This window comes from Lissotriton vulgaris, chromosome 7 (assembly GCF_964263255.1).
Source record: "Lissotriton vulgaris chromosome 7, aLisVul1.2, whole genome shotgun sequence".
In the NCBI taxonomy this organism is placed as follows: domain Eukaryota; kingdom Metazoa; phylum Chordata; class Amphibia; order Caudata; family Salamandridae; genus Lissotriton; species Lissotriton vulgaris.
In genome coordinates, this window is record NC_141695.1 from 1,724,553,695 (window position 1) to 1,724,580,784 (window position 27,090).

At 45.5% G+C, this 27,090-nt stretch overlaps 1 protein-coding gene across 3 annotated transcripts in view; it reads left to right on the plus strand.

The window, feature by feature from the left end:
- RBP5 (retinol binding protein 5) overlaps window positions 1-26,359 on the plus strand; it is a 41,489-nt gene extending 15,130 nt beyond the window's left edge. For all 3 annotated transcript variants that reach the window (XM_086929079.1, XM_086929081.1, XM_086929080.1), the window contains exons 3-5: window positions 3,106-3,284; window positions 10,314-10,415; window positions 26,189-26,359. In XM_086929079.1, the coding sequence (XP_086785205.1) occupies window positions 3,106-3,284; window positions 10,314-10,415; window positions 26,189-26,242 (335 nt within the window). In that variant the 3' untranslated portion in view covers window positions 26,243-26,359. The remainder of the gene's footprint in view (window positions 1-3,105; window positions 3,285-10,313; window positions 10,416-26,188) is intronic.
- The last annotated feature ends 731 nt before the right edge of the window (window positions 26,360-27,090 follow it).

Consider the following 27,090-nt stretch of genomic DNA (forward strand, 5'->3'; position numbering starts at 1 on the left):
TATTCAACATAGAAGACGGAAGAATCTCCCTTGTGGTCAAGGAGTGACCACCCTGTGCGAACAGGCACCATCCAGCCCTCGACCCTTGCTTTGTTGCAGTTCCCGCCGGAACTCGAGCGACAGAGATCAACGAGATCAAGCTTGCCTGCCTTCTCCCAGCCCGATCCACAGTCCCTGCAGAGCTGAGACCCGTGGAGGCGACCGGAAGCGTGGGGCACGCCATCTTGAAAAGGCCACGAGACGCTGACCGTGCAGCCCACGAGTGACCCTCGAAGCTGTACACCAGGGTTTGAGAAGCCCCCACCCCGAGCTACACTTGCACCAAAGCTACCCCCTCCACACTCGACGAGTGCTGCGTGGGGCCCTTCTGCTCGTGTTGGCTCAACGCGTTGGCCCGGTCACTTGCCAGCTGGCTTGTGGCCCCTGTGCCGACGAAAACTTAAATACGACTTGCTGTTCTGGTTGCTCCAGATCTGCACCAGCTCCTGTGAAAAGGAGCCCCCATTCTGACCCTCTTGGTTTGAGTGAGAAGCAATCTCCCGGTTCCGCGTGGATTGCTTTTGCCAAGTGCTGTTTGCTGCAATCTTGAAGCCGACGGTGCTGACGACGAGAGCCTACGTGGGACAGATCGTGACCTGCTCCTGGATGTCGCAGATGCCCCAGAGCCCACGTGACAGCGGAGAGAGGCCTATCGACAACCACCTGATTGCGCCCGACATTGCCTGGTTCCGTCCTGGTTCCACCCTGGTCACTGCTGAGTGACCCAGACTCTGTCCCCTCTGCTTTCAGGTACATCTCGACTTCGATCCGCCCTTGGATCACACCGGACACTTCTGCTTCACATCGCCTGCAGCTTCTTCAGCTCCAAGCACCAAGAGCCTGCGTGTCAAAACCCGACGCCACTTCGACCCTGTGCACCCACTTCCTGTGGGTGAGGTAACATTGCAACGCCGGTGTTCCTACACTGGTCCACACCTCTAGGGTCTGTGCCTTAAGTTTTGTTCCTCTAGGTTCAGCGGAAGTATCTTTAAACTCACTTTGTGTAACTTTTACGCACCATTGACATTGCATTGGTGTAAGCCGCACTTTCCGTGCTGCACCCGAATTCCGTGGGCTACTCCCGACTTCAGCATTGCTAGTCCTGACTGCTCCCAGCGAATCTCTAGGCCCTAGGCCTAACCACTGTTCGATTGGTATCTCTTATACCATTTTTTTAGTATATGGTTTGAGTGGCCACCGGCCCTCATCCAAAATTGTGCAACTTTGTATGTTATACTGTGCTTTTGATTTAACGCTTGTGCCCCTTTCCTCATAAAGAGTACTGGGGATTAATTTAGAAATAAACACATATATTTTTATAATATATACTTGTGTGGTGTCCTTTCATTTGATTACAGGATTGTATGTGGTAAAACAGCTCGCTTAACACGACCTCTTAAGTTTAGCCTTTAAGGCTGCTTAGTCCATGCTACCACTAGGATAGCTTGTCTAACAAGGTTGACTTACAACCAGACATCTTTGGGGTTTGTTTGGACTGATACCAAGTGGTTCCAGAATTGGAAACACTACATATCAGGCCAACTTCTCACAAAGAGCATTATAAATGTAAATTGTAAATGTAAATTGATACTTGTATAGTGCGCTACTCACCCGCAAGGGTCTCAAGGCGCTTGTACGAATACCGCTGTGGAACCCATCCTGGCTTTCCCTGTGAGGCGTCTACTCCTGGGCACCCCCAAGGTGGAGGCCAGGCATCCTTAGCGTTGTGGGGGCCGTTGTGGAGATTAAGCAAGCTATTGCCCAGAGTTGCAGAGTGGGACTCCATGATTGGAATAGGCACCGAGGCGAGAATTATCAGGTCCGTGGAATTTTTTAGCCCAAGACCCGCCGAGGCGGGGAATTGAACCCTGGCCCGGGTTAGACCTCTACATTGGGGTCTGCCGCTCTAATCATTGAGCCACACTTCTCCATTGAAAATATCTTTTAAATTTGTCCGAAGATGAATCAAATGCAGTGGAAATTCCTCTTCAACAAAGAACAGGTACAACTTGGGCAGAAAAAGTGCAAGCCTCCCTCCTTCAGAGGATAGGTACAGACAGGGCATCAGCAGCACACATTTTACACTGCCACCAGACGGGTACAAATCGGACAGTAGCAATGCCAATGCTGGTTCTTCGCAGACCAGGCGCAGCATGACAGCTGGCGCGGGCTTCCCTCTCTCACAGAAGACAGTAAATGAAACCTTCCTTTTCTAGCAGCACAGATCAAGCCGGACAGGCATGCGCATGGTTTCATCTCTCCCAGAGGGTAAACAACCTTTACAACGCAGTCAGAACATCGTACTACCTAACATAGCAGTCATTACATCGCAACATCCTTTACATCGCATGTCATTACAACGCAGCCATTACATTGTATGTCAGTACAACGCATGGCATTACAATGCATGTCACTACAACACAGGCATTACATCGCAAGTCATTACAACGCATACCATTACAACGCATAGTACACTTACACTATCCAATACTTACCCTACTGTTGCACTCACTGGAGTTAGAATAGTAATTATTACCCCTATACTATCCAATACTTACCTTAAATGCAATGTAATGGTATGCGTTGTAATGGTATGTGTTGTAAAGGTATAATGCGATGTAATGGAATGCGTTGTAAAGGTAGTTTCTGAAAATGTGATGTAATGACATGCAATGTAAAGGAATGCGTTGTGAAGGATGTTGTGATGTAAAAACTGCGTTGTAATGGCATGCAATGTAAAGGAATGCGTTGTAAAGGATGTTGTGATGTAAAAACTGCGTTGTAAAGGCATGCGTTGTAAATGCATGCGTTGTAATGTCATACATTCCTCACAGAGCATGTACAGGTAAGGCATGAGTGACATGTAGGTTAGAGACAGATCTCTGGAGCAGGTGTTTAACTCACTGAGAGCAGCCCATAGGTAGATGAGTGAGTGAATATGCAAGTTCTGACCTCATTCTCACTTGGGTGTTGTTCCACGTCAGCACCCTGAAAGCCTTGCTGCTGTCACTCACAGACCTGCGGGTTGTGTTGATTCTGTGGTCTTCCACACTTTGACATCCACAGACATTAACATGGCGCTGAGGAAGATAGTGGGTCTGCTCAAGCCGGAGAAGGAGTTCGTGGTGGATGGCGACCACATGATCATACGCACCCTCACCACCTTCCGCAACTACACCATGGACTTCATGCTGGGCGTCGAGTTCGAGGAGGACCTGGGCTCTATCGACGGGCGCAAGTGCAAGGTGAGTGCGGCCAAAGCGCCTCTGGCTACTCAACCGCTTCCAGCAGCTAGGATATCAGCCGGGTGCTTCTGTGTTTTAGGGGGCTGGGACTGAAAGAAGCTAAAGCGGGGAGTCAGAGAGACCAGACTCACTTCTAGGCGCTAGAACACAAACTAACCACTATTGACCACTGCTTCGAAATGCCAGGGTTCTAAATAAACCTTATCTCAAAATGAGATTGACTTGGAACAAACAGCATTCTGTCTAGCAAGGTGCCAGGCGCTATAATGCAGGCAAACAACAACAACCCCCCTATTGGGTAGACGAAGGACGACTATACATGGGTCCACTGGGGCGCAGACACCACTGGCACACACTACACCGCCTGCACCGCTGATTGCTACATCCCTGCTTTCTAGGCGCTAGGCAGGGCTGGACTGGGAACCGAAACCGGCACCGGCAAACTGCTCGGCCGACCCCCAGGGAGGGAGGAGGGGGTGCAGCCGAGCTGTTTTCTAGGTCCGGTTATGGCCGATTTTGTTACCTGGGGGCGTTATTCCTGGCCCCTTGTAACAGAAACGCACCCCCACCTGGGGCCCAAATCGGCCCCCATCCTGACAGCCCACCGGGGAAATGCCTGGTGCCCGCCATGACCAGTCCGGCCCTGCTGCTAGGTTATGGACGCAACCACCACAGTGAGTTGTGATGTCAAAATAATCTTCCAGGCGATTGGCCTCTCCAGGGAGGCAATCCAATGCCTCTGTGATGGTTGGCCGCGGGGTCCTTGGCAGTAGACGAACGTTGGGGGGGCTTGCTGCATGCAGTGATGCTCAAAGTACGGCCCGGGGGCCACTTGCGGCCCTCTTGACCTGCTATCCCCTTGGTGAACAGCAGCCCAAGTTGCTGTTTAGTTGCTGAGCACTAATATTCAGACTTTTTTTTTTATAAACAGCAAGCATTTATTAACCTGAAAATAAATGCTTGTCTGTTCATTTACATTTGTTTAGCCCTCTTTACACAGTCCCCCTCCCAAAGACCATACTTTGTGGCCCCTGGGCAAATGTTTGAAATCACCCATGCTGTGCAGTGTATGTTTATATCTCGCTCTCTCTCACCCCCTCTGTCAGAGAGGGTTGTTGGGTCTATGAGAATTAGCCCCTCCTCCTCCCAAGGACACCCTCCGGCTGACAGAGAAGTGGGGGGGGGGAGGGGGGGCAGGGGTGGAATGTCAGGAACAAGGAAAGTACACTGTGTGAGGGGAGAATGTATGTGGGGGTGTCAGAGCAAAGGGGAAGGCGAAATAGAATGTGATAAGTGATGGGGAGGGGGGGGGGGGGGAGAGCGGGCCAGAGGTGAAGGGAGGGGGAAGAGAATGAGAGGAGGGGGGGGGGGGGTAGAGAAAGTGAGAGGAAAGAGGCAACAGCTGGGAGCCGAGAGGAGCGAGCCACGGAGAGGAGGGAAGGGTGTGAGATAAAACCGTGGAAAGATACATGGACCTTGAAGTAGAAGAGAAAGGGAGAAAGTAAAGTGAAGGGAAGATAAAAGGACAAGGGGGGGGGGGGGGGGTGAAGGGAAGTCCCATCACGCTCCTGATTGTCTCGCGCCCTTTTCCTCGCCTCCCAGCCCACCGCAACTGCACTCATTGTCGCGAAAAAAGACGACGGAGTCACACATGTCCATTCCCGCAGGAAAGAGCCCCCAGCCTGGTCCCAGATCAAAGCCATGCACCCTCACAAACCCATATGCGCAGTGAGAGCTGGTAGGACACACACCACTTAGTACTTCAGTTTGTGTCACACTGTGTTGAGGGGTATTTATTAAAAACAATAGCTTTAACCATGAACCTAAATACATTTCTCTGTTTCAGTTTTAAATCGAAGATAAATGCTTCGTCTTCCATTCTTGACGTGTCACCGAGGATGGTAGGCAGAAGCCACGTGAAAGCTCGGCTCGTTTTCGGCTCGGGGGTCCAAGAGGACCTCGAGCTGATCCAGAGCCAGGAATCTGGCTCGAGTTTTCATTGGCTCGCCCATCTTTAGTCACAACAAAGGTCTGCTGTGCACAACACAACTGAGACACGCATCCCAACAAAAACGAAACTTCACAGTGAGAAACCATAATGTACCCCAAATAGAAATATTCAAATCATGCAGGAAATGTTCTTTCCTTTTATTGCCCCCCTGTCTCCATCCGCACGGCACCACAAACTCTTGTCCCATTCCAGTGTCAGTCACCGCTGGCCACACTTCAAAGGGAGACCCTGCTCCCAGCACACCTGCGATCACAGCTCTGCTCTTGGGCAGAGGTATCCCATTCCATACGTGGCCCCTTGATTCCCAGACAATCCTCCTCCTCACTGCAGGGGCCACGACACCCTTCATCCTCACAGCCCGGCACATCTCTCAGTCTTCACTACCTGTCACTCCCTCACCTCCTGTCTTCTCTAGCAGTCACATCCCACTTACCTCAGTCCTCACAACCAGTCACATCACTCACCACTCAGGGGCTTATTTTGAGCCCTTGCGTCACTTTTGCGCCGCTAGTGCGTCACTTTTTGTGACGCACCAGCAGGGTAAAAAATTAGCCATGTTGTGTCATATTTACAAAGTAGATGCGTCACTTTGTAAACCCCTGCGCCACATTATACCTGCACCAGGTATAATGGGCCTCATTTTTGAAGGCCTTGCGCCACTAGTACGTCACTTTTTCCCATTTTAAAAGTGACGCACCGGCGGCGCAAGACCTTCATAAATAAGGCCCAATGTATGCAGGGTGGGCGTTTTGACGCAAGGAAGCCTCGTAGAAGTGACGCTGTGAAATCTATGAGATTTCACGGCATCACTTTTAGCACGCAAATGCGTCAATATCTTACGCTTGCCTCACAGCAGGCGTAAGACTGGAGCAGGCACATTTAACATGGGACTTGCCCATGTGTAAGGACCCATAGCTGGAGTTGCGTCACTTATGTGACACACTCCAACAATGCGTCATTTTTGCGCCTACAGATACGTCCGAAATACGGACGTATCTGTGACTCCTTGCGACATGATGCTGCCTGTCACATGACGTACCATCAGCATTCACTATCAGGCACATCACACACCCCTCTGTCCTCTCTGAGAGTGACATCACTCACTCATGAGTCTTCATTACCAGTCCCAACACCCACCCACCAGTCTGCACTATCAGTCAGATCACACACAGCCCTCTGTCCTTACTGCCAGTCACATCACCCCCCACTAGTTTTCACTATTAGTCACATCACACACCACTCAGTCTTCACTATCAGTCACATCACACACCACTCAGTCTTCACTGTCAGTCACAGTGCACACCCACTGGTTTTCACTATTAGTAACATCACAACCCACTCAGTATTCACTGTCAGTCACATCACACACCACTCAGTCTTCACTGCCAGTCACATCACATACCCACTGGTTTTCACTAGCGGTCACATCACACACCACTCAGTCTTCACTATCAGTCACAGTACACACCCACTGGTTTTCACTATTAGTCACATCACAACCCCCTCAGTCTTCACTGCCAGTCACATTACACACCCACTGGTTTTCACTATATTCACATCACAACCCACTCAGTCTTCACTGCCAGTCACATCACATACCCACTGGTTTTCACTAGCAGTCACATCACACACCACCCAGTCTGCACTATCAGTCACACCACACTTATAGGTTTCACTGCCAGTCACACCCCTCACCCCAGTCTTCACCGTCACTCACATCATGCATAACTCAGCGTTCACTACCAACCACATCACACTCCCATAATTCTTCACTACCAACCATAGCATCTTCACTACCTGTGACATCGCACACCTGTCAGTCTTCACTGACTGTGACATCACACACAGCACTCTGGCCTCACTACCAGTCGCATCACACACCACTCAGTCTTCACTATCAGTCACATCACATAGACACTAGTTTTCACTCGTGGTCACATCACACAACACTCAGTTTTTTCTATCAGTCACACCGACTCATAGGTTTCTGTGCCAGTCACACCCCTCACCGCAGTCTTCACTGTCACTCACATCCTGCATACCTCAGTGTTCACTACCAACCATATCTCCCAACCACCAATCTGCACTATCAGTCACATCACTCAGCACTCAGTCTTCACTGCCCTTCATGTCACTCAGTGCCCGGTCCTCACTGCCAGCCACATCACACACCACTTAGTCGTTGCTGCCAGTCACATGACATACCATCAGTCTTCACTATCAGTCACATCACACACCCCTTACTCTTCACTGACAGTGGCATCACACACGGCCCTCTGGCCTCACTACTAGTCACATCACACTCTACTCAACCTTCACCATCAGTCAGATCACACTCATCTGAGTCCTGACCGTCAGTCACATCACACACTCACTAGTTTTCACTAGCAGCCACTTCACACACCACTCATTTCTCTCTGTTAGTCACATCACACACCCACAAGTCTTTACAGCCACTTAGATAATACACCCATCCGTACTCATTGTCGGTCGTACCGCTCACCACTCAGTTTTCACTACCGCTTACATCACCACCACCCAGCCCTAAATACCAATCACACAGCACGTACCATGTGCTCCACCTCTGGTTGCACCCCTCAGTGGTCATACACTACCACATTCTAATTCTTCAGTCACTTCACAACAGCTCCTGTCCTCACTATTTCACACAACACTCCTAGTTTTCACTGCCAGTCACATCTCACACCATTCACTCTCCACTACCACTCACACCAGACAGACCTCAATCTCCACTACCATTCACATTACTCAACGCTCAGTCAACACACACCCCTCACTCTTACTACCATTCATATTGATACCCTGCGGTTATCACTTCTTCTCCCATTCCTCATACTTCCTGCTAGTCAAACCACACACATCTCCACTACTAGTTACATCACTTCTTCACTACCAGTTCCACCTCGCTCCTAGACTTAGCTCCCACCACATCGCTCACCCCTCAGTCTTTACTACCACTCCCATCGCTCTCCATTTTTTAGTACCACCCACATCACACACCCAATGCTCTCACTACGAGTAGAACTACACACCGCTCATACTACACTGTCCCCTCACAACAGCTCTTTGTGTTCAGTACCAGCCACACCACGCCCCTAGACATCAATACAAGTCACATCACTCAGCCCCAGCCCTGGTCACACCCCTCACCTCCAGTCTTCACTACCAGTCGACAGCACACACGCCTCGGTCCTCACTCATAGCGCACTTTTTTTTATATATTTAACAGTTTTTATAAATCGCAAATATGGTTGCACAGGGCATCAGAGCACCTAAAATTATACATTTAGTATCACAAATTATAGACTGAAAGAACTTACACATTATTTTTTTGTCAGTTTGAAATAATTTGTATTAGTTCATTAAATTGACCTTAGTGCAATAGTGACAGGCGTATAATACAGCTCATAAATGATGTGCACTACATGTACAATAATTTGCTTTAAAAGGTGATGTACACAGATTATTATAATTAATATATTAAAAGATATATTAAAAAGGAGACATGCCCAATTAACTATAATCAATAGATTAAAAGGGATACTCAGTATATCTCATATGACATGCATCCACAAGCAGTCAAACATATTTTAAATACCTGTAATTTGATAAATATCGTAGGTCTACTGAAATGAGTACAATACAACTATACAACATCTTCCAAGCACGTTTGCATCACCCACAAAGAGCAACATACAGGATAGCTATGCCTTTCTAGAGCAATCTCTCACGTTTCCCAAAATCATCCATTCAGTCGGTACATAAATATCTTCAGAAACATGTCAGGTTCCCAACACCCTCCTATGGGTTAGGAGTTTTTCCACTCCTACTTCTGTTACCCACCCCAGAGGAACCTCTGGCCCCCTCTTTAGATGTGTTGTTTTTCTAAATCTTTCCCATCTCCCGCCCCCTCTCATCTAAAGACCTCTTCACCTCCCCGGACACAGCTTCCTGCACACAGCTGACTCCCATTTACCTGCTAAGGTGTCACTCAGCCAAACCTACAACCTTCACTGATCCCTCCCAATAAACACCAGAGCCACAGTAAGTACCAGAGTACCCGCATGGGCCCACCCTGTAGACTTCCTCCGCTGTATTCAGTGCTCCACTCCATAAGATCCATTCCCAGACCTGCCTGTACCACAATAGCTGCACTTCCACTTCCCATAGGTGTCCTCCATTTAGGCTGACCAGAATTTTAAAGCCCAAAAACAGGGACATTTTATGAAAATAGAAGAAGGACTACAGTTTTATTTCAAGCGAGCGCACAGAATGACAGCGCTCCTCCGCAGAGAATTACAGAACAGGCAGCTAGAACATACATAAAATGCATTGTTTAAACCCAGTAGCTTGCCTGTTGATTAAATTGCTTTCTTGAAACAACTGCTAACTATCCCTGCTTTGTAAAACATGAAAAAGCACCTCCCACAGTTTTGAGCCGCCCTTCTCTAAAAACCGGGACAGGAGCTAAATGTCCTGAAATCTGCCCGGACAGCAGGTGAAAAACGGGGACCGTCCGAACAAATCCAGGACGCCTGGTCACCCTACCTCTATTGTACTTTCGAGCTTTGGCCCCAGATGTTTTCTTCATCGCCACTGGATGTATCCACGTCATAGTCCTCCATTATACTCTGGTCTTGTAGCTATCTGGGGGACATGCAGCATTTTACCTGTTGTACCCCCTCCCAAGGCTTCCAAGATGTTTCTTTCATGTACTCACCCTAGGCTCTTCCTCATCAGTACATGTCTGTACCTGCTCCAGAGATGTGCTCCTCTGTACCTTCATGTATCTGCCTTAGAGATCTAAACCTGTGTACCTATGTGTGCCTCCTCCACGTATGCAGGGCTTCTAGTACAAAGTACGTCTGTAGTCCGTGGAGTTGAAGCAAATAGTAGAGGGTACCCCCCTGGCACATCGCAAGGTGTACGTGGAGATGGGGTGCGCGCAGGGCGCCCGCAGTGTAACCCGCTTCACCTGTACACCTCTTTCCTTTCAGACCACAGTCTCCTGGGAGGGGGACAAGCTGGTGTGTGTCCAGAAAGGAGAGGTCAAGAACCGAGGATGGACGCAGTGGCTGGAAGGGGACCTGCTGCACTTGGTAAGGAGCGGAGGAGGCTGCTGGAGGGGCGAGGAGTCGGCTGCATGCAGTGGGAAGGGCGATAATCCAGCCTTGGTGGAGAGGGTATTGTATCAGGGGGAAAAGCAACGATCAGCACAGACAGAGTCATCACCAGGTACTTACAGCAGCTGGATGCTGGAAACAGAACCTCACACTCAAGCCATCTGCTAAAATGACATACAGTGAATGTGGATGATGCCAATAGGTTGTGAAACATCTTAAAGGTGACGCGCACAGATCTTCATACAGAGCGTTCATTATATTTTATTTATTTATTTACTTGAGTTTTATATAGCGCTGGCTAGACCCGGAGGTATCAGAGCGCTATACATGAGGAGAATTACATAGGTTACAACTTATACATTGTTACAGAAGGAATTACAATTACAAGTGACATCCGTTGGTTCAAGGCGTGTAGAGGGGAAGGGGTAATGTAAAAGGGTGACAGGGAGGGAGAGTAAGCGGAGAATTGGCACAAGGAAAAACAGAGCAGGTAGGGGGAGAGAGATTCAGGGGAGAGAGGAAAGGAATGGGGGAGGCAAGCAAAGAATGAAGGAGGGAAGGGGTGGGTGGCTAGACCTTTAGGTATCAGAGCACTCTACATAAGGATCCACAAGATAACAATATTACATCAGTTACAAGTTGCATCAGTTACAAGAAAACATTTCAAGAGCGGCGGAAGGCGAAATAAATGGAGCTTAGAAGGGTAAGGGGGTGGGTTTAGGAGAGAGAAAGGATGGTGATAGGATGGGTGGAGAGACGAAGGAGAGTGTGCCTAAAGTCCGGCTGGCTAGTTGACGACAGAGGAGGAAGTCCACAGCCCATCTCCTCTATAGTTATCAGGTAGTTCACCGGGCATCAGTCAAACGGCTAGGTCTCAAAGAGAAAACACTAGGAGAGCAGAGGGGAGGGATAAATGGAGCATAAAGGAGAAAGTGGGTGGAGCAAAGGGGGAGGAGAGAGAGTACAATGAAGAGACGAAGTAAGGTCTGCCCAATGTTCGGCTGGGTAGGTGACTGCCGAAGGGGTAGTCCACTGCCCATCTCCTCTATAGCAAGTAGCTCCACCGGGCTTAGGCCAAAAAAGCTAGGTCTCCACGGTCAGAGGTAGGTTCATAGATTCGGTATCCTGAAGGGATGTATGACGTTACAACGCATGCTTTTACCATGCATGCTGTTACAACGCAGTTTTTACAACGAATACCATTACAACGCATAGCGCTTTGGGGTGCTGGATAGTGAATGGTTTCATTTACTATTCCAACTCCAGTCCCCGTGGACACTAGGGAATGTGTTGGATAGTAAATTAAATCTATTCCCTATCCTAGAGCGCCCCCCAGCGCAATGCGTTGTAATGGTTTTTGTTGTAAAACCTGCATTGTAATAGCACTGCGTGGTAAAAGTTGCGTTGTAAAGGATGTTTCCCTCCTGAAGGGTAGTCCGGATGGGGGATGTGTTCGAGGTCTGGTCGAAGTCTGGTTTTATCTGGTCTTATCTCAGAGGAGTAGCACAACGTGGTAGGGAACATAGTGGCAGCCATCTTGGGGTCAGGCGAGGGATTTACAGGTAGTAACAGGGAAGGCTTAAAACAACTTGCTTTCCAAAAGATCGTGGTGGCCCTCATACAGACCTGGTCTTGGGGAGCATTCATAGAACACCAAAAGTATGTAGCAACAGTTCAGCGTCTGAAACATGGACACACTCAAAATATGTAAATTAGAAGGGAGCCATCGCAATTTCAAGATCGGCAATTATGGAGAGGCAGCCTCCACACTGGCGAACATACATACGTATTCATAAAAGACAGAAGAGCATTTGCAGTCCGGCCATGAGAAGAAATCAAAGCCACCCACACGGGTGTAGCTCCTTCCCAGACGCCCGCCAATGACCGCCAATGACCACGCCACGCATGAATCTTCATATTACACGTCTTTATTCTGCTGCACATAACCGCGAACCCAACATTCTAAAACAAGCTTTCATGGCATTGCCCTCTGACACCTACGTCACAGCTCTACGGAGTCCGTTAGGAGCCAAAATGGTTCCATTATGTTCAAAAGCTTTCTTAAAAGGATGCAGAAAGGCAGTGACTTGTTGGAGTTTTTCAAAGAGAGGACTTCGAGGTGTATTTAATGTTTGGTGGGCTCCGCCTCCCTGGCAGATAACCACCCACAATATGTAGCGATCTCCACTTTCCTGGCACATATCTCTGTGCCTTGCCATGTTGGCTTTTCTGAAGGCACTGTAAGCTTTCTGAGCGACCACCATGGTTCTTGCGGCCACTCTGCAAACTTTGCTGTTTTTCAAAAGCTAACTTACAAAGCAGAAGTTTGTTTTTGAAAAACACGAATGACCCTGATACCCTGGGGATTTTTTTTGGAAGGTGTGGGGTTTATTTTTATTTTTTTCTGTTTAAGCCCTGGTGTTCCCCCAAGAGGAAACCTATGCTTGTCAAAATGTCTGCCCTAAGTAGGGCTTATGGTCTGAGGTACTTAGACAGAAGGCCTGATTTCTGTGGATTTCTGCCAGCCGAGGCAGTGCAGGATCCACCAGCAGAAACATGACAGTTCACTCAACTCTAAATGAAGCCCGCGGAACATCAGTTTAGCGGACAGATCTCCTTATCAAGTATTTTGGACAGACAGGCAACTGCAGGTCACTCTCATTGGATCCTATCAGACAAGGTCAGATGAACCCAGTGTAGCTTTACCTTTTGGCTTTTCTCTCTTAAAAGTCTAGTGTCATATAGGTTCAGCTTCGGAGCTGCTATCACACGTGTGCACCTTTGATTTTATACAATTTATTCAGAGCGCAATGGTGAAGGGCTTCGTGTTTGCTGATCTTCTCTTAAAACCGAAAAGTTAAGTGGAAAAATGCCAAAAAATAGAAATGCTGAGAAAAAGGAGGAAGAGATACCTATTTTTCTTTTGGGTCTTCAGTAGTGAGCTCCAGTGAAGCTCTTGGTTACTGTCGGCTCCGAGGCCATAAGAAGTTCCTATATACCGGTACTTGACTTAGGGCCAGATGTACCACCATTCCATTTCGCGAGATGCAAATTGCGACTTTTTGTGACTTGCAATTTGCGTCTCACAAAATGGATTGTACAACAGTGTCTCAGACACTGTTTGCGATTCCTAATAGGATCGCTAAAGACCCACCTCATTAATATTAATGAGGTAGGACGCAATTTGCGACCCCTTAAAAATCCCACATATCACAGGGATGGTGGCCTGCTGGGGACAGCAGACCACCATGTCTGTGTTTGCTTTTTTAAATACAGCTACTTTTTTTTCAAATGCAGCCCATTTTCCTTAACACCTTAGCTGCGGCGCAAATATCCCTCCCCAGTGCTGCGCTGTCCATTGGAACTAGTGCTGAATGGACGTCCAATGGTCGTGCGCAGCACTGGGGAGGTAGCGCTCGTGACGACCGTTGGCCGTCGGCAGCGCTTAAGAGGTTATAGGAAAATAGGATGTGTTTAAACGAAAAAAAATAAAAGTTTTCTTTTCATTTTTTAGGGCAGGCAGTGGGTCGTGGGACCACTGCTGGCTCTTAGAAATATTTTTGCATACATTCACAAAGGGGAAGTTTGCAACTGGCTTACCACCTACTTGAAGTAGGTGGTAACTGCAATTGTTTTGCGACCACATTTGTGGTTACAAAGCAATCATACATACCAGTGCGACTCGCTATTAGGGACGCCCCTTCCTAATAGTGACTTGCAAACCCTAATTTGTCGTAAATAGGATACTGACTCGCAAAATAGGGTATGTACACACCACAACTCTTTTTAGCGGTTGCAAATGGGCTGATTTCCCATTGGCAACCGCTAAAAAGGGTCGTATATCCGGCCCTTAGAGCCCAGAAGCAGCAGCAACACATGGGGCTCTAGAGTTAACCTAACAATGCCTTCGGGAGCTGCTGTCTCTAGTAACATCTGCCTCCTCAAACATCTGCATGTCCTAAACCTTGCTTGGCTCCACAGGCAGGGAGCTTGTACAGGCCAGGGGTATGTTCGTGTGGATAGGAAACCCCCTGCATTCCATGGCGGCCATCGGAAATGTGTGATCATCCTTTTCACGCCTTTCAAAGGGAGTCACCTGAACAGTCTTGGAGAAATTCTACAAGGTGACAGTAACAGAAAAGCACTAATTTATGGTCAAAACAGCACAAAAGGACCCACAAGCATTCTCCAGTCTTTAAAAGGACCTCTTAGAATCAGTGGTGAGGCTAAACTGTGTTGGTGATTTCTCACTCGTCTGCGAAAATTCATCCACCAATTTTGGAGAAAGGAAAGTGGGGACAAAACTGAGTATGGCCTAAAATAAAATTTGACAAAATCAGCTATTCCTCAAGGCTGATCCTGTCTATTTCTGGATATCCTTCCCTTGCTTCCAGATGGGCCAAGGCCCCCTTCTCCTCCATAAAATGGTCTTACCTGCTATCAGAACAAAGACACATGATGGGCAGCAAAGTTTTTTTCACATTAACACAGTGCTTCTGAAGAACCAAACTGAAGTGATATCCAGTAACATGCTACTGAAACATCTGTAGAACATTTTCACATGTTCATTGGGTGCACATATCAATGTGAAACCTCCACAGTCAACCTTTGAGTGTAAGAGAGGACACCCAATTGTCTTTCCGCAATAACACATCACTCTAGGTCTTATACACTCAAACAAAACCTCTCTGCTTCATGTCTCTAAAGCAAAATCCAACCTCAGCATGCTATTCAGAATACACATAACACATTGAAATGTTAATGCTTACATTCACTAGTATCAAAAGACCATAACATATTGTGGGCCCACACAGAACTAACTTAAGACAAAATCCTAAACTTACTACCATTTACTCATTTTGGCATTCACAGAAGGGCCCTACTCATTGATGAGTAAGTGCCTTCTGTGAATACCAAAATGAGTAAGTGCCTTCTGTGAATACCGAAATGAGTAAGTGCCTTCTGTGAATACCAAAATGAGTAAGTGCCTTCTGTGAATACCAAAATGAGTAAGTGCCTTCTGTGAATACCGAAATGAGTAAGTGCCTTCTGTGAATACCAAAATGAGTAAGTGCCTTCTGTGAATACCGAAATGAGTAAGTGCCTTCTGTGAATACCGAAATGAGTAAGTGCCTTCTGTGAATACCAAAATGAGTAAGTGCCTTCTGTGAATACCGAAATGAGTAAGTGCCTTCTGTGAATACCAAAATGAGTAAGTGCCTTCTGTGAATACCGAAATGAGTAAGTGCCTTCTGTGAATACCAAAATGGTAGTAAGTTTAGGATTTTGTCTTAAGTTAGGTCTGTGAATTGGGCTCTGTAAGAGCATTTTTAACAGATGCCATTTTGAAAATATATTTTGTTTCTCTACATAACTACTGGATAAATGCCTCTGAATAAATCACGACAATAAACCAAAGAGAACCAGACTATTAAAAAGCCCAAATGGGTATAACTTTAGATCCTTCTTTTGTAAGGTCAAGATGGATGTCAGATTGTGCATGCTATATATTTATTACATAAAGAGACAAACACGAACTCTGCTGTGGAGTACACATGAGTCCCTTGGAAAATTCATAAACCACTTATTAGCTCGCAATAAATAGACTCTGCCCTCCCACCTATGAGCTCATCCTCAAATCCTACTTATGGAAACAAGAAATATGGATAAATACAGAATTAGAGGCAGAGAGGTGAGATTATCAAAATTTTGAAAAACCTTTTTTCAGACTTCATGCTCCTAATGTTGAGATGCGTCGTGCAAACTCGTAGACTCACAATATCCCTCATGAGAAGTTGTGTGAAATTATATGATTCAAATGCGCATACAAACTGGTCAAATTGTCTAAGGGTCATCTACAAATGTTTATTTATTCCTCCCCTGAACAAAATTAAAAGCAAGAGGGTCTAAACCCACCTTTCATGTCAAGGTTAGCAGATTTCATCACTATTAATTACCTGAATATGTCACACACCTTCAGGAATTTGCAGATTGAAAGCACATGCCCCTTACTTACAAGGAGGCAGGCTGTGGTGCACTTACAACGTCATAGTCACCTCTGCATCCAGCTGGTCCAGCCTTACTGTAAGTACTCATGACTGAAAGTAATCCTCCAGTTCTAAAGTGGACTACCCAGGAAATGGAAGCAGAGCATGCCAGCATAGGCATCTTCACAGTTTTATACTGGAATTTTAGGTTATTAAGGGAGAAAACATAATCAGTGTCAGTCAGGATACATTTTCAAGTTGTCACCCACTACCGAAAAGTGATGCTTCTAAAGATACCTGTCGAAAGCTCTGCTGTAGAAATCTGATCAATACATTATTTTAGATTCAGCACTACCTTCTCATATAAACTCAGGCATTTATATTTGCGCTGTTGTCACAGTCCAAAATGTAACCCTAATAAGCAATTTCTTCCTTTCCTGGTCTTTATTCGAGTTGCTATTCGATACTTGGAAAATTTGGCACAACAAAGCATTTTATAGATACGTTCTGCTCCCAAGAGCATGGTTGATGAGCTTTCGAGAATTGAATTTGTGCCTAGAAGACCTCCCTCACTTTGCAGCACACTTTGTTTCTAATCCTAGTTGACGCAGAGCACCAAGGCGCCTAGTGCATTCCGCCTTTAGTAAGCTCACACTTTTTTGCTCTGACATTGTAATCCACCAAAGAATCAATATCTTCCCTCTCCTTGGGGAAAGGCCTTCTTCAAACAATGTTCATTTTGTATTCCTCTAGACTTCTCTGTTTGTATGAAATTGACAGTATGAAGATTCCCCATATCAGAAGGAAAATCAATTTATTTTGCGCTCAGCTAAGCCGTGGGTCCCAGCTTTGTTTACTCTGAGACAATAACACATGGGGCTCTTTGAAAAATTGTTACTGACCCCCCCCAGAGTCTACGTTCACTTTTATAATAATGGTCCTGAACATATTAATGATTTTTTTATTTAACAATTATTTTCTAGAGCGCCAAGTCCACCTAGTCAGATTTCAGGGCGCTGTACATTGCATCCAGGTAATCAGTCAGTGAAAAACAGATAGACTTAAAATGTTCTAAAAAAAGTCATAGATCAAAAATGGATTCAGCTGACTGACAATCCAGGCCATTACGTGAACAATGCACACAAAACAGTGCACATACACTTGTATTACAATGGCATAGGTGTGAAATGCTCTGTCGTGCCCCGTGCAGGTAAGCGCAGTGGCAGAAGTGACAATCGACGTAATAGGGAAAATTAAATAAATAAAACCACTTACCTTGCGCTTGCCGCATTGCCAAGTTGGCGATGCGGCGAGCGCAAGGTAAGTGTTTTTTAAAATGTATTTATTTTATTTTCCCTATTCTGTTATTTGTCACTTCCACTCCCCCACCCCTGCCTCACCGCGCTTACCTGCACGGGCTGCCACTGGAAATACTTTCAATAAAAAAAACAATATAAGACCCACATCAATAATGATTTTAAATTAATGAAACTGCGCCTGCGGGCAACGTTACAAAACACATTTGACTTGGTTTGCAAGCACTGTAAATGTAAATGTATACTTGTAAAGCGCACTGTGACTCCATCTCGGAGTGTCCTGGTGCTGTATACCGCTGGGGAACCCTTCCTGGCTTTCCCTGTGAGATGGTCCGTCCTGGGCACCCCCAGGGTGAAGCCAGGCATCCCAGCGCTGAAGGGGCCATTGTGGAGATTAAGCAAGCTATTGCCCAGAGTTGCAGAGTGGGACCCATGGTTAGAGAGGCACCGAGGCGAGAATTATCGAGTCCCCGGACATTGACCCAAGACCCTGCCGCGTCGGGAATTGAACCCTGGTTCCGGGTCTGCCGCTTCTAACCAGTGAGCCACACTTCTGTAAACTGCAGATTTATTGTTCGTATCTTTGAATGGGGAGCGTTTCAAAACACAGCTACTTCCTGGTCGCATGGAAGCCTTGTGTTAAGAACATATAGTCATTGGCATACAAATTCTCTACGGTGCCCTCAATGTTGCAGCAGCAATAAAATATGAGGTGTGCGAACACAAATTACTGCAATGTATTTTCCTATTTTCCATGCAGGGTTTCTCAGCGCTACCTTGTCAGATGAGTCCAAGCTAAAATGCTGACCACACCTTGAGCGCAGAAAAGATCCTAAGTGGGACGCCATATTGGAATCAGTATGAGAAAGACAATCCCACCAGGACACGCCTGGTGGAACTTGTCCTCACAAACAGGAATCACCTACTGAAATCAGTGCAAGAACATCGATTTCGGCATGTTCTTCTCAAACATAAAGGGTTATATTCGATGACTTATAATTAAGGCTTCCACTTTTCTGTTTGTACTGATTTTTACAGGTAAATACAGACAGAAAACAATGAATTCCAAAAAAGAGCAGTATTCGCCCTAACTGACCTACCAGGCATTTTGTAATGTTAATATGTATGCAATAGCACTCAGCCTTTCTAATGGTCCTACAGCTTCGAAATCATACACCAAAGTGAAAAACAATATTCAAAAGGGAGTGCTTATGAAGTCCAATGTTTTACTGATAGTTCACTTAATCTAGATTATTCAAACACATTAATTCTTCTTATAGATCCAATATAACGCAGGAGCCATGATATGATATTCAAAAAAGATTGTCTTTATTCTTCACAACATCAAACTGCAGCCCAGCCAACATGTTTCGTCCAGACAAGGGACTTCATCAGGGTTTAGAGATTTCTTAGAATTTCCTTGTGGGCAAGTGTAAGCAACACAGAAGGAGAGGAGGCTGAATAGTGGTATCACACCCAAGATTCATCAAAAAACCCTGTTCGATTCTTCCTGGATAAGTGTAAACCAGAGAAGGCTGAATATCTGTATCACCAGTGGGACCTGCCAGGTTAAGCTGAAAGGCGCTGCATTTCATCCATGTGAACCCTTCTCGTAGGCAGACAGAAAACAACTTATTTCCTGTCCTTTTATTTTTAAAAGCAGAACAATATAGAAAATTGTGCTTCTTGTGAGTGACACTCCTTGTTGTCCTTCATGAATTCCAAACCAACTGTGAAAGAAGAGTGACACCATGGGGATTTAAAAACAGGATGAGATTCCCTTAAGTGTAGGCATATGTTAACATATATTTGCATATAATGCTAATATTTACCGCTTGGTGTAGTGTTTTGTGATATTTGGCTGCTTAATTTGCTAAAACGTGACATGCATCAATGTATGAGTGCATGTTTATCAGTTAAATAAATGTGGAAATATACCATTTTACGACTCCATTTAGTCTAAAAAAATAAAAGAAATATGGGTAAATACCAATAAAATGGCCCAAAAATAAATATGTTTAAATACAGATGGAGATGTTAAAAACTTAAATCGCATAAACCCGGGAGCCCTGTAAACCCCCCCAGTGATAATGCATCCTGTATTTACCGTTACCTGTGGCATTCGTTTACTGTACCGCATTTACAGCGGGTCTCCCATTGGAAGATGTAGGCTCCGCCTGCTTCTTCCAGTAAGGACTGCACACAATGAGCACATTTTTTAACTTGGTTATGCCACTCAGACCTCAGTATCCCCAGATGTTTTAGTACATGTTTAGGCGTCTCCAAATTAACTCTTTGGTGCCTGTGCATAATGAATTCTGGCAAAATGTGCAAAAAGACACTTTACAGGATGGATTGAAGTTCTGTCCCAAATGTAAGTGTTTTGGGGGAAATTAAGTTGCAGATGGATAATTTATAAGCTCAATTAACAGGCAGGGTGGAAATATTACTTTCCCTGAGTGTTTGGCGTCCTTCCCAAGTAAATCTTTCAAAATGTGTGTAAGCTCCAGAGGTCAGATCTGGATGAGCAGGAAGACACCATCAGCAGGCGCCCAATGGCAGCTCAGAGAAACAAGCACCCCTGGATGCACCAGTTTCCATGCTGATAACTTATTTGAGGCATTTGAAAGAGCAAACAACTAGCTCCAAGAAATGGCGCTTTCTACAGAACATCTTTTTTTGCAGCAGGAGCATCACAAACAGGTGTGGCTGTACTTAAAACCAAATGACAGAAACCAGGGTGTGAATGACAGGGAGGGTAGAAAAATGTGATCGAGGTGGTGCCTGACAGGACTGTATTTATTTTACTTCAAACATTTACCCAATTGCACATATTTACAAGATGAGACATATGCACATAAAGTGATTTACTCTGAATCACAATATTTTGGGTCCAACTGCCTACGTCAGAAATCAAATCCAGGACTCCAGGATGGAAAGTAAACAGAGTCACTAGACCTTCTGGAATTCTGCACTAGAGACATTCATCCAGCCTGAATAGGCCAATAACAAGATTGACCCTCGAGTGATGCCGTACATGGAAGGAATATGTGTTCCGAAGCTGCAAAGGATTCATGAAACATGACATGAACTCGACACAGGCGCGTGCCAAGGGCTCTCAGACATTGCACTTTCGATTCTGGTCTGACAAATGCCTAAGGCACATCCCGAACGTCACCAGAAGGTGGCAGCAGTGGGCGTCAGATTGCAGTTGAAGGTCGCACAAGAAATTCCTGTTGCATTGTGGGAGAACCATGAAATTTGCAAAATGGCAATATGTCCTTAGAATGAAATAGGACAGCAACCGAATTGTCTAGAAATAACTAAATTGTGTAATATTTTGTTTAGTGATCCTACTGCACAGCAAATCAAGCAAAATAAAATTGACAGATTTGAATAAGCGAGCAAGAAATGCTCCGAATCAGACTGCACATCATCGTTGCTTGGGCAAGTCCTCAACAAGGCCCCTAACCCACCCTTCGAAACCAGGATAACTCATACAAACATCATATTTGCCACAACACATCCCAACACTAACTTTCATCCTGATGAAGATCCCAGGAATTATCATGGGGGTGAAACGTGTTGAATCATTTGTGACACACCCTGTGGTATTTAGAAGTTGTATCTGATGCTCAGATAACTCTGAGAAAGTTGCTTTACTTAGGAAGTCTGCTTGAAATCCTCTTTCTTAAAAAATATATAAGAAAAGAAATTAGATTTAACAATTGAGACAAAAAAATGCTTGAACTGATATCTGTAACATCTGTAATAACTCATCTGAGCATAACCATCAGTTTCAGTAATTTCACTGCACCACTTGAAATCAATCAATATATAAATTTGAGAGTGCGTCAACTATTAAAAACATTTATATATTTTGACTTGGTTGTTATTTTCTGTCCAAACACTTTTGGTCCTGTATATGAACAGTAATTTCTTTGAAATGTTTACAATAAAACGTTAATTGTTTTGGCATGAGCAAGCGTGTGCTGGGGGCCAGGTGTAATACAGCCCTTAGATAGAAGGGCAACAGTGAGCGATATACATAGACGGGCAGGTCTGTGCCCACCACCGCAGGCTGGAAAAGCACAATATTTATCAGCACTGTGGATATGCAAGTCATTTTTTTAAGCTTGAATTACACACAATAGAAGATAGGCTGCTACAGAATGTGCAAAAAGGTTTAAGATAAAGTGCTTTTATAATATAGATTTAAGTAATACCCAGACAGTACACAGCTCAATAGTTTTTTATATACTGTCCATTAAAAGCTCACAATTCACAGCTTAGCTGGTAACTCCCATTCGCTGCCACTCAAAATGAATTAGTCTGTGTCATCAGGAAGCTGGAAGTGATTCCATCAATTAAAGACAATACCGGCTTCCAAGCACCCTTTACATTTGCAGAGTGATTAGTTGCACGTATTTGCATTTCTTTCAGGCAAGCAGTCACCCTGACCAGAAGATGTGTTTAGCTAACTGCCCCTCCCTCGGTTTCACAGAACAACAAACTCCCTGCCTTACACTTCAGCTGAAGCATTGCAACACTCGGAATTAGCCGTCCCAGGATGGTTCTCTTTTCACAAAAAGTAGGGGAACTGTTTTCATTAAAATAGAAAAGTATGGGCTTAATCGTGCCCCCTCAGATCCCGCCCACTTCGACTACTGGTCTTACTCATCAAATGTAGTTAATACAGAACCAGAGTTGCAATGCAGGCTCCTACGGGCGGTATGGGGGCAGTCCTACAGGGCAGTGCTAAATTTGAGCCAGAGGTTTCCGGTGCTCAGCACCAGCACCGGCCTATAATTGCCAGAACCTGCACTTATGACAGCTGCCACATGATGGTGCTGTTTGTGTGATTTAAAGATAGCAGAAAAATAGTTGTTCGTTAATTTAATATACATTAAAAAAACAACTAATACCTGCCACCCAAGCCATTCTTACAGCTTTGGCAGCCTCAAACAGTCTGGCTTGTCACAGTTGTAGCAGTGTGATGGTTAGCCGTTATATATGTACAGTGGCAATGTGTTGTGCAAACGGCGGTAGACTCCTGACAGGGCCCCTGCCCTTATTTTCCAGCCTAATCCCAATTAATACCTCTCCGATATAAGAGAGTCAGCAGTGGCCCATCAGGACATTCCGCAGGGAGGTCCCATCTTTTTGGCTACACCACTGTACAGAGCTTTAGTTGCAAGTAGCGCCACCAGGAGGTGACAACATAAGGCTGCTCAAAGCCTTGGATTATGGGAATTCTGCGGCACCTTCCTACAAATATTGCTTTACATATGTTACAAAGAAAGGGGCCGATTCACAGAACTAGCTTAAGACAAAATCCTAAACTTACTACTTTTGGTATTCACAGAAGTTAGGATTTTGTCTTTAAATTTGTCTTAAGACAAACTTAAGACAGACTTAAGACAAACTTAAGACAAAATCCTAACTTAAGTCTGTCTTAAGTCTGTCTTAAAACAAACTTAAGACAAAATCCTAATTTCTGTGAATACCAAAAGTAGTAAGTTTAGGATTTTGTCTTAAATTAGTTCTGTGAATCGGGCCTAAAGATCTGCTGCCTTCTTCATAACCATTCCTTTTGATAGATGGAGGTTTATGATAGACGTTTATGAAGGCGGGGGATAAGCAAGAGGGTGCTCAGTTTCACTCCAGTGTGCGGGACAGTCATGGTCAGCCTTTACTCAGACAGCACCCAGAGCTAAACTAAGGGGCTTATTTACTAGGCCCTTGCGTCGCGTCACTTTTTTGCAGCGGCGTCACATTTTACTGCCCCATATTTACAAGGACAGGAAAATCCACCCTACGTAGCTTTTCCTGTCCTTGTAAAAACGCCCCTTTACTCGCTGCACTTTGCGTGAAAGGGGTGTTCCATGGGTGTTGCTGTGGGTGTTCCCATGCAACACCCATGGAACCAGACACATTTCCAGATTTACGAAGAATGGTAAACCTGGAAATGCATCTGAATGCTGCGCCTCCCAGGGGAGGCCTCGGGAGGTGCAACGAGGAGAAATGTATTCATTTCTCCTCGTGTTTTTCCTCTTTCTATGTGTGCTGCAATCTGCAACACACATAGAACGGGGAAATCACCTCTTGTGATTGTTTATGTGCAGGAAGGGTTCCCTTCCAGCACATAAATAATCATTAAAAAAAGGACATTTTACAAGTTCTATGTGTTCTAATGCAGCACACATAGAAGTTGAAAACCGCCATTTCAGCACATAAACAAACATCCCCATGGCGCAGGCATCCGTGCACCACGGTGCAAGGGTGCCTGCGTCGGCGCATGGCAGCCCATTGTACTCCATCGCTGGGGAGAACAAAGGGATCCGTCTTATCCTTGCAGATATGACACATCCCTGTGCTTTGAAAGTGCAGCAGCATGGCACAACCTAAGGGCTTGCAGTGCTGTGCGGCAGCACTTTTTTTGTAAATGAGGCCCCAAATGTGGTACCAGTCCTAATGGTCCTCCTCAACCCCTGCCCCTTTCGCCTCCTCCCATTGGTGACCCAAGTGGGGTGATGGGTCACTTTGTGTCACACAGGTCCCGTCCTGGCAAAATACCTCAGAGCAGTGATTGTCCTGTGCACAGGCATTCCCACCTCTTCCCCTATCCAATCACCTATTCAAAGGCTGAACTGGAGGGGAGAGCACCTGGGAGGGGGCTGAGTGAGAAGGAATGGGGAGAGGCAGAGAGGGAACTGAAGGAAGCTGAACAAATTAAAGAAAACATCATTTTATTAACAGCTTGAAAACAATGAACTGAACTGGCGTCTGGAATAAAAGATGTATCCAAGCAGCTTAGGAGGTCAGCTCCCTGTGCGCCCCTCCAACTGCAGGCGCCCTGGGCCTGGGTTCAGCTCGCCCATGCCTGAAGCCGGCCCTAGAATGGAAGCGCGTCTAGAACAGGTGAATAAAAGGCTTTCATTCCGGCTGCCTAAAGTAATACGAAGAGAACAGAAACAAAATACTGCTGGAGGCATCTTTTTCTGTGGAAAACGGAAAGTAACTCGATTTCTTCCACTCAATGCAGCAATAGTTTAGGTGCCTGGAGCTTTCCTGAACAAAATGCATTTTACGAAATCTTTGGCTTTTTTTTATTTTATGAAACTAATGGTTTTCTTAGAACCGGTTATCGAGCTGTGCGTACGTATCACCTCCACGGGCTGACTTTGTGGCTTGAATAAATATTTCAACATGTCCAGGGATCCTGTTAGCACACACGGCTCTGAGCTCCTGGGCTCGGAGTGACGTCTGCGGGATCTGAGCTTCATACAGTATTTCTCTTCATTATCAGCCTCAGGCCCTATCACTCAGTGGAAGACGATGAGCTTGTTTTCGGTATCGTGGCTCTTGGGCTCTCTCTAGTGGTCATTTGCGTGGCTGCCTTTTCCGTCTTGTTATGCAGGCTTGGTAGCAGGAAACGCTCAGTCATTCCTAGAGAGTGTGAGACCCTGGGACCCGATGTACAAAGATTGTTTTCGTTCTCAAACGCCCGATTCGCAGAGTAGGGCGTTTTGCGAACGAAAAAAGGATTTTTTTTCTATGTGCAAAAGTCGAAATTGCGATTAGGAAGGGGTATAATACCGAATGGCAGTGGTATGTGTGAATGTTTTCCGACCAAAATGAGTTCACAAAACATTTGCAGTTTACCACCTACTTAGGTGGTAGTAACCCATTCACAAATGGGAATGGGTACCACAGGGACCACTTCCGCTTTGTTAACTTTGTTAATGTCTGTAGAAACCTTAAAAAAAAAATGAAAACTTTGTATGTTTCTTTTTAAAACCCATTAAAGGAAAATGGGCTGCATTAAAAAAATAGCTTTATTGAAAAGCAGTCACAGACATTTTGATCTGCTGACCTCAGCATGCCCCCATTGGTGTGCTTTTTGCGATTCCCAATGGGTCACAAACGAGACCTACCTCATTAATATAAGTGCACAGATCTATTTGTGCCCCACTGGGAATTGCAAAATGTGTTAAACACACATTTGTACATTGCGATTACCAAATAGCGAAGCGCAACAATTCCTTATTTGGTCATCGTAAATGATTACCTGCGTACATTTGGCCTCTGGGTCTGTAGGGAGGCATACCTCAGAGCAGCTGACTCACCAGGAGGAATGCTGGCAAAACCTTTTACCAACACTTTTAAAGGCACAAGAAAGTCAAAAGAGTGAAATAGACTTTTTAGGTGGGGCCTACCAGAAAGTGCACAGAATTATTTGCATGTTATGGTTTATTTAATACCACATTCAGATAGTATGGTAAATAGCTTGCTTATGCTTGTTAGCTTTCCTTTCTAATTTAATGACTGAAACATTTTTTCTTGCACTATTTCGTGTTTGTCTATAGTTATTATTATGAATGTCAGTAACTATTTTGAAGTTAAAATAATGGGCACTTTAATGTCTCTTCTCGAACCTTTCTAGGAGATGACAGCTGGGAATGCTGTGGGAAGGCAAGTATTCCGGAAGGCCGCATAGCTTCCGCCGCTTCACTGGACTCATCGCAAGTGTATGGTCGCCTCCTAGCCATAGAACCGCATCTCCTTTCTGCTATATCCCTTTACGCAACACTTCATAAAACCTATTTTAAATACACTTCTCTCTTTGTGGTGTCTTTTTAAAATTATGTTTCATAAGTGAAACCCTGGTAGTGGATAAAGAGGTGATGGTCAACATGGGCAGCCATTGAGATGCTCCTGGCGGTGGACGCTGCAGATTTAATTGCCTCTTGGCGCTTAAGTAATAGGTGACATTATCACCCAACTCAATGTTATCCATTTGTGTGCCTCATTCCAAGACAATCAGGAGTCATTACTTAGCAGACTGCACCAAAGTGATTGATAAAAATTCTAGAATCAATCTTAACGGCTAATATTTACTGCCTAAGCATTCCATTCCATAATTTTTAGCTGAGCCATACCACTACAGACAACAACTAGCCTATTGCAGGTCACTTGGAACCGTGAGCTCAGGGCCCATCTGGGTGCACGTTTCAATCAATCAATCAATAACATTTATAGAGCGCGCTACTCACCCGCTAGGGTCTCAAGGCGCTGGGAAGGGGGGGCGGGGCGCTACTGCTCGAAAATCCAGGTCTTGAGGGGCTTCCTGAAGGAGAGATGGTCCTGGGTGAGTCGCTTGTGGGTGGGGAGGGTGTTTCAAGTCTTTGCCGCCAGGTAGGAGAAGGACTATAATATCTCAAAAGTGATGAATGGAAATATTTGAATCATTCTCAACCACATGCCATTAAGCTGCCTGCATTCCATTCTATTGTTTTTCAGCTTCTTTGTCCAATTGCACATAGGGATCAGCCATATGGAAACCAG